Source organism: Protopterus annectens, chromosome 11.part0 (assembly GCF_019279795.1).
Source record: "Protopterus annectens isolate FY-2018-M chromosome 11.part0, PAN1.0, whole genome shotgun sequence".
NCBI classification, from domain to species: Eukaryota; Metazoa; Chordata; order Ceratodontiformes; family Protopteridae; genus Protopterus; species Protopterus annectens.
In genome coordinates, this window is record NC_056745.1 from 1,053,562,933 (window position 1) to 1,053,579,682 (window position 16,750).

The window sequence follows — 16,750 nt, forward strand, 5'->3', positions numbered from 1 at the left end:
TGTCAATGATACCTGACTGGGGGATTCTCTCCAATCCCTAGGGCAGATCACAACAGGCAATATGCCTTACCTTCATGCAGGCCTATCTTACAGAATCAATGGGCTGTGACAACTTCACATATCGCTTATAGCGTGACTCAAAACATATGCCTACTTGACACAGTTTGATACACCCTCCAGATGGGCTATGTTCCTGTAGAAGGGTGTACACTGACATGCATCTATCTGAGTGGGGAGGGGACAGCACCTGATGTATGCATGTATAGACATATCTTGATTCCCTTGATCTATGAGGTAGACCAACATGTCATCCTGGACCTTTTCTACATGTTCACTAGTAATATTCCGGCTGTGTGAAGCAGACATCCGTGAGTTGTCAATGCTACATCTATGTTTGTTGCATCTGCCAGATGTCCTCAAAGAGCTCATGTATGGTATTCAGGATAACAACACTATCATCCTGTGGAACTCAATCAGGACAACGCAGTCGACATGAGTCCACACTGAGGTATTCACTCCACACTTTCAGATGTGGCAATCAACACCTATATCACCAAGTAGGTAGAACACTGGATCACATATGTGGCATCAAAATATGTAAAAATGTGTGAAGCGACCTATATCGTCTGTCCAGTCATCAAGACTGCACATCAGGGCTGACTGTTAGGCCCTTTCCTGTCCATGATTTAAATCATGGACATCAAGAATTATATACAAATCCTGTGTCCCAACAGCTCTGTGTAGGACTACAGACTATGGACAATTATTGACTCCAACTGTGATATTAGTATAATACAAACAGAATCAATGCACATCCCTATCAGGAGACCAGTTATGGGGCCTGTGGCCTGGGTTATATGTTATGTGGAATGTCCACCAGCATGTGCCCACAGTGGTGAGTACTCCCTTGTATGTAACACAACTACTGAGTATGTGCAGGACATCCACATGAAAGGCCATAATAACTTAATGGTTCACAGCCTTAACCACATCAATACCAGAGTACAATGCATCCTTACTCATGTCTCTCCCTACACATCTTGCAATGATGTGTAAATGAAGTGTACCACCTTTGCTACTGTGGGCTGTCACACAGCTATTTGTGTATACCTTGGTATTAGTTTTGTTGCACAAACATTACTGTTATATGGCACAGAACCCCCACCAAAGTGTAACATCACATGCATGTGTGATATCTGTTTCAGTGATGCACTCATGACATACATAACTGTTTAACGACATTGATGGGATGGGTTACATTTGTGACAGTGAGTACTATGCCATACATATATATGGTTTACTATTAAAATGTTGATCACCCATCGTCGAATCCACAGACTGTCGACTCCTTTATGCAAAAGCCGTAATGCCGATTCATCAAAATATCAAAAAAACACCGAACGTCGACATTTCCGACCGCTCCACACCACAAAACAAGTGCTACCATGGGTCAAACAGGGGGCGAAATTTTGCATCTCGGAATAGCGGTGTTCGACATTATCAACAGTCGCAGTTTGGGGTTCGCGTTAGTGATGTCGGCAAGGGGTGATCGACATTTTGATAGTAAACCCATGATATATATATATATATATATCTACAATGCACACCAATCAAGGATCCTATCGTGATCATAACATCAAGTATGTCTCCTCACACCTTCAGCATATGTTAGTGTCAGGAGAGTGTGCTTGATTACAGTCATAGATTTCTGACGTCATAATAGCTGTACAAGTGTGTTGGTGCTGAATCATCTATGCTCACTCAGAAACACATATGTTGTATCAGAGACATAGGTATTACTGGTGGTATTATTCTGATATTGTCCATGATTGTGCGTGCTGGTTTTATTGTTGGTCATGAGCCTGTATCTGTGTCCCATTTGTTGGAAGCCTCTGCTGACAATACAGGTATACTCAGGCAAATCAGTCTGCACAGCTTCACAATATGCACCCAACCCCAATTGTATTTAACATCCCTGATAGATGTCCTCTCCATTGTTCATGTCCGGATACTTATATCTCACAGACATCTTCTCCACTGTCATGTCACCTTGTGTTTCAGTCAAGTCATATACATTTGTCACTGTGCAGTCCGCACTGCGCCATGTGGAGATGTCATTCGTGTTCCTGCTGCAACTGTCTTCCTTCTATGTGCCCTCATCTGCAGTACATTACAATGTTTCACGAGTCCTCCTTCCCAGTGTTCATCCCTAAACTTCATCTGTGTGTCCCTATTCAATGATCACATTTCCCATGACTATTTCTTATAACTGGCAGTCCATATACCCTTACAGATCATTGATACAACTTGTACAGACTGAGTGGAATGCGATTCCACAATACTCAGCATTATATACACTGTCCTGTGCTTGAAACATATACATTAATATATGATATACCCTGGTGATCAGTGTGGCACTCCACCCAATCTCGCAAATTCAGTTTGCTCAGCTGTAAATAAGCTTGCTATCCGTGCTGCTTTACATGGTTTCTTGGCCGCCAACACTGTTGCCAACCAAGAAACCCTGCTTGTTTACATCTGAAGGCAATGTGCAGCATGAATATGCATTAAGCAGTGGTGTTCATCGTGTAAACACAAACTCTGTGTAGGCTTTGTGCGAATTCTGCAAAGAGTTTATTGAATCCTGGGGCAGTTTTATTTTCTTTGAGTTAGGAAGACCATTTTCACACTCCACAAACTCTGCTATTTTAACCTTTTTCCTTTTACCAAAATCCAACCATGTTGGCACAACAAGAAATGCTCATTCTTGTACTTTAGTAAAATGCTTCTTCTGATGACTTTACTACTTTGCATTTTCACAGGTACACATATGCTGTATTTTTTTTTTTTTTTGGCACAGCTAGCTAGCTGATATACTTTTTGCCTTTTTGCATAGTGGAGCTAAAAACAGGCTAATTTTTTTTTTAGGAAGCAACAATTTAGTTTCACTTTGTTCTTTTATGCTTACAATTCTCTGTTATTCTGTCTAAACATTTCTAATATGCAGTTTTTGTTTGTTCTTACAGAGGGAGCCTCTCTCTGTGAAGTAACTGACTACAACAGTTTACTGGAGTCTGTATGCAGTAAGCTGGATTCTGCATGCCTTTCAGTACACAGGACAATTTTACCATGTACACAGAATCACGTCAGCTGAGCAAATGGCAATATCTCAGAAGTAGGTGAACTTTGTTATAGTTTATTGATGTTACACTCATTTTCTCTCTGAAACATCAGCATACTATCTACTCCAGCTGGGCCAGCTCCTAAGGCATAAAGGATGAACCCCTGACAAATGTAACCTAAATTTGATTAGCGGCTTGATACTTGACAGAAATGGCAGAGAAGAATGGGCATGCTCATCCTGGGGTAGGAAAACTGCTGAGAGGGTGTATCTCTCAAGTTTGGTGTAAGTGGGATTTAGAGAGATTGCTGGGCTAGGATGTGCAGGTAGGCCAAGGATGCAGCATGTCTGTGGCATATGTGATGTTGCTGGCTTCAGCTAATCTCCATTGCCTTCTTTTTGGCTGCCACTGATGGCTTTGGGGGTGAGGTGGGGGCAGAATAATGCTGGTGGTACCAGAGATTTCACAGTTCCATTTACTCAGGTTGGACCAGGGTGAGGTTAGGAGTTAAATGAAGAGAACTCAAGCAGCAGATTATTAGCTTAAGCACAGTCAGTGAAAATAAATATTATATATATATATATATATATATATATATATATATATATATATATATATATATATATATATATATATATATATATATATAAATATATATATATAGATATATATATATATATATATATATATATATATATATATATATATATATATATATATATATATATATATATATATATATATATATATATATATATATATATATATATATATATATATATATATATATATATATATATATATATATATATATATATATATGTGTCCACTTTGTAAATTCGAAATACTGAAATCTCGAATTTCAGTATTTTGAACTTACAAAGCTGCATACTCACATTTCCGAAACCGGCAGAAGCGCGAAATTCAAAATACCGAAGCAAGGATATTTTGAATTTCTGCTAACGGTGGTACAGTATGTAGATGTTTGGGTTTTCAATTTTGGTAAGTTTGTGTGTGTAAGTATGTTGGTTAGGGGTTTAGTGTGTGTAAGTGTGTGCTGTGACTTATGTGTGTGTTTGAGGGACTGTAAGATGTGTGTGTGAGTTTCGTTTGTGTTTCTGTTTGTGCAATCTCGGAGTTAGAATATATAAGTAGGGGGGTGCAGGGGGCTTGCCCCCCTGCTTATATGTACTTTAGATGTGTTTGTGGGGGGGAGTTTTGTGTATGTTTATGTGTGCATTGTATGTGTAGCGTAATTATGGGATTTTGAATTTCGTGGTTGTGTGTTTTCCAATTTGTGAGTTGTGGTTGGGTTTTCGGCTTTGTGGTTTCAAAATGCTGAAATTCGAGATTTCAGTATTTTGCAATTACAAAGTGGACCCATATATATATATATATATATATATATATATATATATATATATATATATATTAAAAAAAAATAACATTAAGTCCAACAAATCTTTTTCTTTAGGAAACATCAAGAACTTAAAAGCACCATTGCTATCATCATTCTGGATATCAAAATTAGCTCTTACAGTTTAGGTACTGTTCAGCTATTTAGGGTTTTCTTTATCTACCTAATGTGTCAGTTCTCATCAAAGTTACGCTTTACATTTATAAGCTGTTTTACAAGCACATTAAATCTCACATTCCCAGCTAAAAATACTTACCAATCTGTCCTGCTGTAATACTTCTAATAGAGTCACATAATCTGTATATAACACGAATAGGTCGACGTGTGGAAAGATCTAGAAGTAAGATATGTCCTCCACCTGTTCCAATCCAAATGGCGGTACTTTCTTGAAGAAAAAGTACTTTCACTCTTGCAGCCCGAGTCAGTTCACATTTTACTTCTTCATTTTGCTTCTTAGCTTCATCCCTTAAAACATTAAAGAACGATTAATTAGATTGATTCCTGCCATAAATCTACATCTATAGCAACATTTCAGTCAAAAGGTTCTCGTGTTGAATATTCATCCACTTTATGACTTAACAGAAACACTAGCAGTTTCTGTCTGGAGTCTGCTGCCCCACAACAAATTTCTATCACTGTCACAGAAATGACATGAAGGAAACTACAAGACTATCCTCTGACCTTTCCTCTGGATCTGAGGTGGACACACAAGAAGAAAAAGAATAGTAAACACTTCATTCTAGGCAAATCTATTGGGCTAGAAAAAAAGCAAGTTAGGACAGTAGGGCAGAACTGCTGACTATGATGATATCTAACATGTACAGTAACTGTAGGTAATTGCATTAAGGTTACAATTATCTAATTGTTCTAGACTTTTAATCACAGCTTTGTCAGAAGATTCTTATTTACAGTTTGAACATCTAACAGCACTAGGAGTTGCTATAGCAATAAGAATTTAACTACTTCTTGGGCTATTTTCTTTTTCACCTTGCCACTTTTTCACCTTGCCACTTTTATTGCTGGTGTAAACATCTTTGTTATACAAGTTGTGCTTTTGCCAATAAATTTGCAAAAAAGTGACTTATCTAACAGTGACTCGTGAATACTTGAAATCTAAACAACTAAATGACATAAAATGTATTCTTATCTCAGCATCCTGCTTGTGTGAGGAAGGGTCAAAGATGACTCGTGTCCATGCCAGTGACAGTGAATGTCAAACGAAAGTTCCAGCAAATGAAAGTCACACAACTGGATATACATTTAACCTTTCTAGGAGACCCCCACCTATCTTAACCCAGTTAATTTCCCATGGAAAAAAATGAGCTGGTGAGAAAGTATCAAGGAATCCTCTGTCTCAGAATCCTCCAGGAAGATGGAAAGGGAGAGAAGGTGGACCTGGTGGCCAAAATGTTCTAGAAGATCTGCTTTCATATAGATACTATGAGTCTGCATCAGTTCATCAAAGATTCATTGCTGCAAACCTTCGTTTATCGAACCAAACATTCACTTCAATGAACAACTTACCCATGGAAAGGAACGAGTTGCCCAGCATTCCAAATGTCACACAAAGCACAGTATTTCAAACCCACCCTGGTGGGGGCCTCGTCACCCATACCCCCCAAATATGGGAGGCTGCACCCCCCCACACGCCCCTAACTATATATACCAACTCTGAGATTGAACTACAGTGGGTAAAAGGGCAAATTTCTTATGATGGCCTACTCATTCCTTTCCCTGGGTAAGTTGTTTGTTGATGTGAATGCTCACTGTATTTGGTATGATGAATGAAGGTTCATGGCAATGACCCAACTTACAAATACAGTGAAGTATGGCTAAACCACTTTCAATTCTCTTTCACTCATATACTTAAACTGAGTGGTAACATCTCTGTACTAATGCACATTTGTTACAGAGATTACAGTTGTGGAAATAGGCCCCATCAAGCAGGCTTTCATTAATAGGGTAGTATCTCTATTATCTAAGTTCTTCAGCTTCTTCCATCAGACTTCCTCAGCTCCTTCTGATCCAAGGTTTTGAAATGGGAATGTCTTGACTCTGTTTTATTCAGCATATTTAGGAGAAGCCAGAAACTGGGTTGTCGTTCATCACTCCTCCTTTGCATATTATTTTTGCTCATTGCATTGCAGCATACTTTTTAAGTTGTGGAGTACACAAATGTGATTTTTCTTATTCCTCTTCTGGTCTTGAAACATTTGCTTCTCCCTGCTTCAGCAGTAGTCTCAAATGTCTTCTTCAATGTACTGTTAATACTAAAGTTTACTGAGGCATAAAAGGATCAGTACCCTGAGGCTATGTGTGCACATGGCTATTGAATCATATATTTCATTAAATGGAAATGCTTTAGCTGCTAGTAAGGGTCTCATCCACTTTTCGTGCAGGGTAGCAAATTTGCTGGAATACATGCATTCCTTACAGTGTTTTTTAGAAGTTGTGTCGACCCTGCAGATCATTAAATCAATTGCTAACTTTTACCAACTGTCATCAACATCATCAATGTCTTCTGCTGACTTTCTTGAAATGCCATATTTTTTTTCTAATTCATAAATTCAATGCCTACTTTGTAACAGTCCAGTGAGATGAAAAACTCTGCCAAATGAACTCACAGAAACTTCTAAACTCTATACCTTTACAAGTCACTTTCAAATTCATCTTAAGCAAGAAGGAAGGTGTTGGTGTCCAGTTGCTATTTAAGTTGACTTACAACTTCTGTTCGAGCCAAGTCTGGCACTTGGTGGTGATTATTCTGGTGTGTAATCTTTAAAACATTATCTAACAATATTAAGCAAATGATACTCTGTTTAGATTCATAGTAATTCATCAAACCACAAAACAACAGCAACAACAAAAATAGCTAAATCATAAACAAGAATAGGCAAACACGTGAGCACAGAAACCAAAGAGAAATATAAACCAACATACTTGAAAAAAACACACAACCATACCCAAACCATAAAAACAAAACTCATCAAACATGAATCCATGTTTCACACACAGCTCTCACATTGGTAAATACACCAAAACTGCTCCCTCTACAAGCATACACAGGTAAATCATAAGCAGAACTTCTAAACAAATTCTATACATAAGACTGACACACTTACAATCATCTGTCATAATATCACTAGGAAAACTACATATTGGCAGACAGCAACTTTCATATTCCAGTAACACAGTGACACTTAACACTCCAAAACATAGAGATGGCTGAAAGCATACAGACCCAAAATTACTTACTCAACACCTCACATAACAGAAAAACAATCCAGTCTCATAAACTTAACTGAAATCAAAGCACAAACTTTTATAGCCATGTAACTGCAAACTGTTGAGTAGGACATGCTCTCATGTTTTAAGATAATATAGAAAAACAATTCCTTACAGAAAATAACTATGAAACAACTGATAGCTCCTAACGCTGTGCAGTAAACGGCCAACAGCCCTTCACTCTGTGTAGTAGAGTTAAGTAGCTTTATAAGTGAACAGTTACAAAATAAAACACAGTTTAGATGAACTATCAGGAAACTTTATTTAGGAAATAAAGTGAAGAACAAGCCACTTCATTTACTGAACTGTTTTCAAGAGACCTGCCAACTATACGTGGTGAAGAACTTTTAAGGCCTAAGTTACTGCTAGTATTTCACTGACATTTACGTGCTCTGTAGCACCCAAAGGACTCCATTCACCTTCCACTTGAATTTCCCTGGAGACTGTTTCCTTGTAATATCTGTTAAGTCTAGACTGATTGAATTGGAGGTAGAAAGGCAGGCCTGGACTGAGAGACATACGATTCCTCCAGCCCTGTAATTCTTGTTTCAGGAATTCCAGCAATGTTACCTGGAACTCTAAGGGATGCACATGCTGGAGTCCAATAATTTTTAAGGACCACTGAATCTTTCTCATATGGAGTCTGGCCAGTAGTATCATGACAATCATTGATGCCACGAGGCTTGGAATTTTGAAAAAATCTCTCGCAGAGGCAGCGTCTTGAAGAGAGAAATCCCTGAAAATGTTTGGATAAGTTAGGACTTTGTCTTCTGGTAGAAAAGCCATTTTTGCCAGTGTCTATCATACATCCCAAGAAGACAATTCTTTGAGAAAATCTGACTCAGACATCTGTATGTTCAACTTGAAGTCCAGGTGAGCTAAAATGGTTGGGACCTTGTCTAATGATGCCATACATCTGCAAACATACTCTGACAAATCAGCAAGTTGTCTAAATAAGGCAAATTGTGGATGCCCTGGGTTCCACAGTAAGCAACCACTGGAGCCAAACATTTCATAAATACTCAAGGTGCAGTAGATAGCCCAAAGGGCAATGCAGAAAACTGATAATGTGAGCCAGACACAGGAAATCTCATATACTTCCTGAAGTTGAAGCAACTTGAACGTGATAAGCATCTTTCAGATCTAAAGTCACCAATAAACAGTGGTTTGGAAGAAGGGATGAGACCATCTGCAGGATGAGCATTTTGAAAATTTTGTAATTTCAGAAAGGTATTTAGGTAAGACAAATCTAACACTGGTCTCCATGTTAGCTCATTTTTGGGCATCAAAAGGCAGCAAAAAGATTCTGGAGTAACATTATTTTTCTTTTTGTCGTGCAGGAACTGGTTCTATAATCCTTTTTTACAACATGTGAAGGTGTACTGGAAAGAATAGATGTATTTTGACTGGTGGGTGTAACGGCATTCCCCAGAAGGAGGAAGAATTTCTGTCCACTTCTAAGAGTATCTTTTCTGAATTATTCTCAGCACTCATTTGCCTGAGACTATCTCTGGCCAACTTACGGGTTTTGCCAAAAACCTGGGGGATGGGGAAAGGGGAGGAGGGACAGGAGGAAGGAAGGGAATGTCAGAATCTTGGCATAGTAATTCTTTAACAGGAGACTGATCTTTTTGAGAAAAACCCCTTTTATTTGGTTTGAAAGCAATATCCTGCTGCCATTTTCTCTTGGTTCTCTGACTCGTTAGGCTGAGAATTTTGTTTGTTCTGCCCTTTGATATGGGATGCCTTTTTAGGGGAGAACCTGGGAATATGAAACATCCACAATCATCAATTTACCTCTGTCATGTCATTGTTTGAGAATCTGGCTAGCTGCAGGACCACACTCCAATTCAGAACTTAAAGCAGCATTAAAAATGTAATTTTTCAAATCCTCAGAAAAAATCATGGTTATACAACCACAGCTTCTCAATACAGCAGCTACATTTCTAGAAGCTTTTTCTGTACCTAAGACATTTCTCAAAGCATGTTTTGAAACCTGAGTCACATTAGAAACAAATCCATTCATACAATACTTATGTTATGCAGGCAAAGATGCATAAAAGTAATCTAAACTGTAAGAAATCTGCAAAATAAGCCTCTATATAAAGCCTAGATAATTTAGAACTCTTAAGACTGAATTACTAGACTGAGCCAACTTTTTTCCCTGAGATTCTAACCCCATGACAATTTTATATGGGGGTGTAGGATTAGAGAAAGCCAAGGATCTCTTGTTAGAGTTGGGAGCCGGAGAAACTCCAGCTGGGTTAGTTGACAAAGGAGCAGAGAGAGAGAGATGCAAAATCAGATTCTACCTTCTATTTCCTAATAGCCTTTTTAGGAACTGATTGTCTAGCTAAAGGGGGTTTACATGCAGTTTTAAAGACTTCCTCTATGGCCAGTACAAGAGGAAGAACAGCAAAAGAATTGGAATCTCACCCTTATAAGATCAACTTTGCCAGTATATAGCACAGCTCCAGACTGCTTCTAGTCTGATATATTTCTAAACTTAGCTAACATCTATGGCAAGATGAATACCTGCTTGGGTTTTTGAACCTGTTCACCTTCCAAAGAATCAGACTGGACGGACTCAGAATGTTCACTATTGTCTGTTTTATACTCCTCATCAAAATCTGCAGCCACAGACTGATCTCTTGAGAAGGTAGCCCCACTGTCATTTTGAAATGGAACATAGTCTCCGAGATTAGCTAACTGTAAAACGCTCGAGGAAACCACATCAACTCTATATATGGTAATAATCAGTGTTGTGAAATTTCTGTTTCTCTTTACTGTGATTTATGCTAGTGAACAAAACATCTGGGGACAGAGTACTAAATCTCTTACCCCAGACCTATCCTGAATGAAATGATATGCACATCCTGGAGAGTTATTATTGACTCAAGATTAACAGGTAATTAATGTTATTTATGTACTGTATATTTAACTGCACTCAAACAAGGGTTTGGTGTTGAGGCACATTTTTGTTGTTTTCTTTTTAGGTGCAACTGGATTTATTGAAGGGGTAGCTATATCAGAATCAATCAAGCCAAGGGAAGAAATAATGCACTGACACTACTAAGAGATAACTAAGGGAAGCAATAACAGAAAATCTAAACTATGTCCCCACACAGGAAACAGGGCTAAACTGCATAAAATATAGCAGAAACAGTTTAAAATGTACAGACTCGTTCTACAACCTGCACAGTGTAGTCAAGAACAGCATACAGTGACAGTTGCAAGTAAAATTTACTTATCCAAATAGTGACAAAAAATCAAATATATGACCTTGAATTAAATATAAACCTTATAAAACAGCATAAATAAGCATTTACTTAGAAATTCACTTGGCAGAAATGATAAATATCATATAAATGAAGAAAAAGGAGAAAAGCACAATATTTTCCTGTTAGAAATTCAAAATGTAGCAGATAAACAATAACACCAGGTGCGATTAAATCACACTTCTCTAAACATGAGGCAGCTCCTAGTGTTCATCTGACCCCACTGGATTTCAGTTTCCCAGTACAAGCCAGAAAGCACCTTAAAAAAGCCCAATAGTTGTGTAAAAGTAGTATTAAGCGTACAACAACACAGTAGTAAGTTAGAATTCCCAGTTTCCAGAGGATTCAATAGCAGCATTTGTAAATCACAAGTATATTAAAATCAAAAGTTAGCAAACACATAAGTATATATATATTTATATAGGAGGCATACAAATAATAGAACATTCGGAATGTTGAACTTTTTTTTTTTTTTTTTTTTTTTTTTTACATTGGCAGAAGTGATCATGACTCATTTGATTGCTTCTGCCAACATTAAGGCCATGTGAGATTGTGAACATTGGCGATTGGTGAATTTGCCCTTTCCTATATGAAGAACAATCTCAGAATTGGTATGCATAATTAGCAGGGGAGGTAGGGGTGTGTGGGGGGGCTTGCACCCTGCAAAAAACATGTTTTCTCATTCTGTTCTTAGTTGATGTTCTATCATTTGCCATTCAAAATTGTGATTTTTTTTAATAATATGTATGTCATCTCGCTCTGTCTTTCTCTCTCTCTATCTATATATAGATATATATACATATGTGAATGTATGTGTGCGTGTGTGTGCATACACACACACACACACACACACACACACACACACACACACACACACATATAGTACTTGTGTATTATTGCAACCAGATTTCAAAGCGGGTGTACTTCCTGATGTTATTGCGAACTGACTGGATGGTAAAGTAAAAAAGGGGTGTATGAAGGCCAATTCATTTCTGTATCACCTCGGTTCAGAAAGAGGAAGTGGAATAACGGAAAACATCATCTTCCTTGGTAGCCTCCTTTAGCATCGTAACTTCATGGAAAATATTATGAACGGGAAAGAAGAAGAAAGAATGCAGTGCTTGCTACATGCACAAACACAGTCTTCCACAGGGCAGTGCAGTTATCATTATGTGTAGGGTTACGGAATACTCATTTAAGAAAACATACAAACAAGATGTGTACTGTATTGTCTTGAGGCGAAACTTGTTACAAACGCTCCCACTGCTATACATAACAATACCGAAATTAAAAACTATACGACTGCACATCCAAGAAATAACCAATTGCACTTCTGAATTCAGCAGCACAGATAATGGTTACAAATGCAGATGTGAAGCAGCACTTTAATTCCAAGCCTGAATAGTTGTTGTTACTTGAAAGCTTTTACTCGTGTTTATTCATATTTTTTCTGACAGTTTTTGGCCCCTTTACCTAACTTCAGGCCACTAACTACAAAACTTAACAGAAGCTATAAATCTTAATCTATTTGCATTGTTTTGGTGTAGCTACCATTGTTTAACCATCTTCTAAATAATGGTGAGACCAGAATTTACTCTTTGTATACAGTGCAGCACTTTTTATAAAGCAACAGTTTAATCCCAAGCCTGAATAGTTGTTGTTACTTGAAAGCTGCTACTATACAGCATAACATGCTTTCTATTCATTCCTGCTGCTAAAAGACGGTACCCAGGAAGAAGATGTTTTCTGTTGTTGCTGCTCCTGCTTCAGAAGCGATGTGATAAAAAAGTAAAATGCATTTTACACACTCCATTTCACAGCAAAATAAAGTAATAAGTTTCACAACACATTTCGACAGGAGAAGGACTTGTAAATGAGCCGTTTCTCCTGCTCCGAATCTTTTTACAATAATACGCAAGTACTATATATTTATATATATATCTATATATATATATATATATATATATATATATATATATATATATATATATAATATATATATATATATATATATATATATATATATATATTATATATATAACATATATATATATGTATATACACATACACATATATATATGTGTGTGTGTTTACCATTATATATGTGTCTGTGTGTGTACTATATATATATATATATATATATATATATATATATATATATATATATATATACATACATACATATATACATACATAAAACAGAAAGAAGTCAAAAGTATATACTAATAAAGAAGAGAAGTTCCAAAAGGCATCTTATGAGTCTGGAAGCCATAATCTACCAGTACAGGCTGACAGGGAGAATCAACTCTGTGATTCTTACAGCTGGCACTAAAAGACTGAAAAGCTGACTTCCTTTGACAAGGGTAGTCTTCCCCTAATGTCACAGGGAGTCAGCCAAGAGAATTCTTAGTTCTGTAGAGCTGCCAGTGTGGGTTTGTACAGGCACAGAACCCACATGTTGCTGAGGAAGTGTAAATGATGAACATCTCTATCATTAAATCCTGGGAAATCTTATTGTCAAGAAGTTATGCTGAGGGACATCCCATTCTCACTTGTAAAGGAAAGAGCTTTAAGCTACCTAAACTTAATTTTTTTGGGGCAACACTGCCCCTATATTAATTTTTATACTTCAAATATTGTGGCTATTATACTCTCTAACTGCTCCCCAGTTTGTCAGACATGTCCTGGTACTGCAGCCTTACAGCTACATATTCAGGGCATGTATCATGCTCTCAGATTTGCTTAGCAAGTTAAAAGATCTGACTAGTGTAGTTTTATTCCCATCTTTTTAGATGGTATCAAAAGGTTTTCTTGTAATGGTAGTACCACATACCTTCAACCCATCATCATCTGCTTTCCATTCTCTTTTCATCATTAGTCTAAATGCAAAGAAGTAAATTAGCCAGCTCTGAAGGAATTCCATTGCCACCACCCAATATTAAAGCTCAGTTTACTCTGTGTGTGTGTGTGTGTGTGTGTGTGTGTGTGTGTGTGTGTGTGTGTGTGTGTGTGTGCGCGCTCACGCACACAAGCATGTCTGTGGAAGCCTAGAGGGCTCTGAAGTAACTTGTGGTCAAGGAAATGGCATTTATTTCTTCTTACTACCATCTGACTACCACACCAGCGCTCCTGTAACCAGACTGCCCCTTCATTCCTCTTAGGGTGACAGCTGGTCATGGGAGGCCATCAGTCAGGGAGCAATCAAGATAATACATTAACACTAACCTCTGTTTTGCACAGAATATGCATTGACGATCGTCAACCACAATACTCAATACAGCCTGTCCTTCCCATGCCTGACAGCTTATCACTAGGCCCAGGTCACTCATCAATCCTGAGTTAGTCAGGACTTCATTCTTCTGTGCCATGGAGCTTGCTAGCAAAAGCTGATTTGGGCTGTTGAAAAGCTGGACTTAAGGTGTTCCTGAGTATATGTTAACAGATGAAAGACCCTGAGTTCTATACACAGCAATGGAACTTCAGTGAATAGGATTCAAAAGATTAAGTTCTTTTATACAAACACAAGTGCTGCAGTCATCACATCTAAATTTGCCTCTTTTCATTTGAATTCTTTCTTCAGCTAACGTACTATTTTAAATTTTTACCCCTCTATAAGAAAACTTCTGAAATTCTCCAATAACGCTGTTAACTTTTGGATTAGTAGATCAGAATTACATTTTCTACCTGTAAACTAATGGACCTGTATAGCTAAAAGAAACTAATATTTCCATACATCCTGAAACAGAAGTACAACATTATTTTAATAGACAAGCAGAATGTAAAAGTTCCTATCTTATTTATGCTGCAAATTGTAATCACCTACATTTTTATGCAGACAAAACAGACAGCATACTCCACTAGCAAATTAGACAGCATTACAATCAACTGAAAAGATAGGCCGAGGTGGTGCAGCAGTTAGTGTTGTCACCTCACAGCAAGAGGTTCGGTTTAATTCTCAACTGGAGTGCCTTCTGTGTGGTGTCTGCATGCCCTCTGCAGTCAAGTGAGTTTTTAAAGACATGCAGGTAGGTGCATGTGCCTTCTGTAAAGGTTGGGCACTGGGCTGGCAACACAACACCGTAAAAACTCCACTGCCAATCAATCTGTGGACCAGTGATTTGCTGTGGTGACCCCTAAATGGGAAAAGACAAAAGAAAGACAATCAACTGAAAAAATAGATAAAACAATGAATGGGGTGGCCATTATATGAACTGCAATAAAGGTGAGAGCCTATGGCTTCAGGTACTTGAGAAACTGAATAAACTGAGTGGGATAGTGATGTCAGATATCACCTTTTACAACTTGAAAATAAACGACAACTGCACCAGTATAAATAGCTGACTGAAGTCAGCAGGGAGAGTATATAAACATAATTAATGCCTTAAGCACTTTCACAGACAGTTTTTTGCAAAAATGCTTCATTAGGTACAGGCTTTCAATGGTGACTTTAGTCAGCTATTTGCACTGGTGCTTTGGATTTTGAACAGTACTCATCTTCACCTACTGATCCTCCTTTTAGTGTATGTCAATGGCAACTGTACTTGGACAGATGCAGTGGCATATAGTGTATTACCTCAGTGCTGAGACTAAAATGGAACTTTCAAATAATGAAGTGGCCTGCTATTTTATTGCTTTTTGTGTAAATATATGTATATTTGTAAAACATATTCTTTTATATGAAGTGTATATTTTAATATGTCATTTTAATTTGTAATTTCTGATTGCTGGACAGTGCTCATGTGTTTTTGAGCATATGTTTTAAATGTATGTTTGAAGCAGAAGAGTTATTGTTTTGTTCTGATAATGAACAATGCATCTGAAAACCTTTACGAATAAAAAGAGTCGCTTTAGATGATTATTAGTGGCATGTTAAGAATTCTTTTGGTTTTATCTTTTCTCTTTTGGATGATTCAAGTCAGTGCTGGAGTTGAAATTTTTTCTTGAGTTTACTATTTAATGATCTTACTGATGATTAAAAATGGTTTAACTCTCCATTAAACCTAATAACTGAGGTTATTGCCGGCTCCTCTGAATTTTACTCCCTCTTGGATAGATGCATTCAGGAATCCATACCAATCCTGCATAAGCATAATGGTAAATTTAAAGCTAATCCCATCTGGTGAGACTACCACTTCTACAGACTATAATAAAAAAAAATATCTTTGCCATCACTAAAAGATGCTTTCTTCATAATTATAAAATGGATTTAAAACTGGTAAATCTCTTAAACGTATCATTAGCAAATGCATAGCTAACTATGAGCTTAGAGCTGCAACTAAGTCAAAAGACAACCATAAGGTCTTTTTTATATATATTAAGAAGCTTAGAAGTAACTGAGAATTATGTACTGAACTTATCTCCACTGGTACCTCCTTCTCCGACAACAAGGACATTACTAATATTCTTCAGGACAAATTCTCTTTCAGCTTCACTCCACCCATCCTCTATTTTGTCCACTCTGTTCCAACTCACACACACACACACACACACACACACACACACACACACACACACACACACACACACACACACCCCTCCAGATATAAATTTGGACTAAGTTTTTTTGTCACTTTCCAAAATTAAAACTATTTGTTCCTTATGTTCTGACAATACCCCTGGATGTCTGCACAGAAGCATAATGTCCCACC

At 37.4% G+C, this 16,750-nt stretch overlaps 1 protein-coding gene across 1 annotated transcript in view; it reads right to left on the minus strand.

Moving 5' to 3' along the window:
• The window catches only part of LOC122815022 (leucine-rich repeat serine/threonine-protein kinase 2-like), a 2,570,681-nt gene that overhangs the window by 402,569 nt on the left and 2,151,362 nt on the right, over nucleotides 1-16,750 (minus strand). Inside the window, 1 exon segment of the mRNA XM_044087274.1 lies at nucleotides 4,796-5,004. Within this exon segment, the coding sequence (XP_043943209.1) occupies nucleotides 4,796-5,004 (209 nt within the window).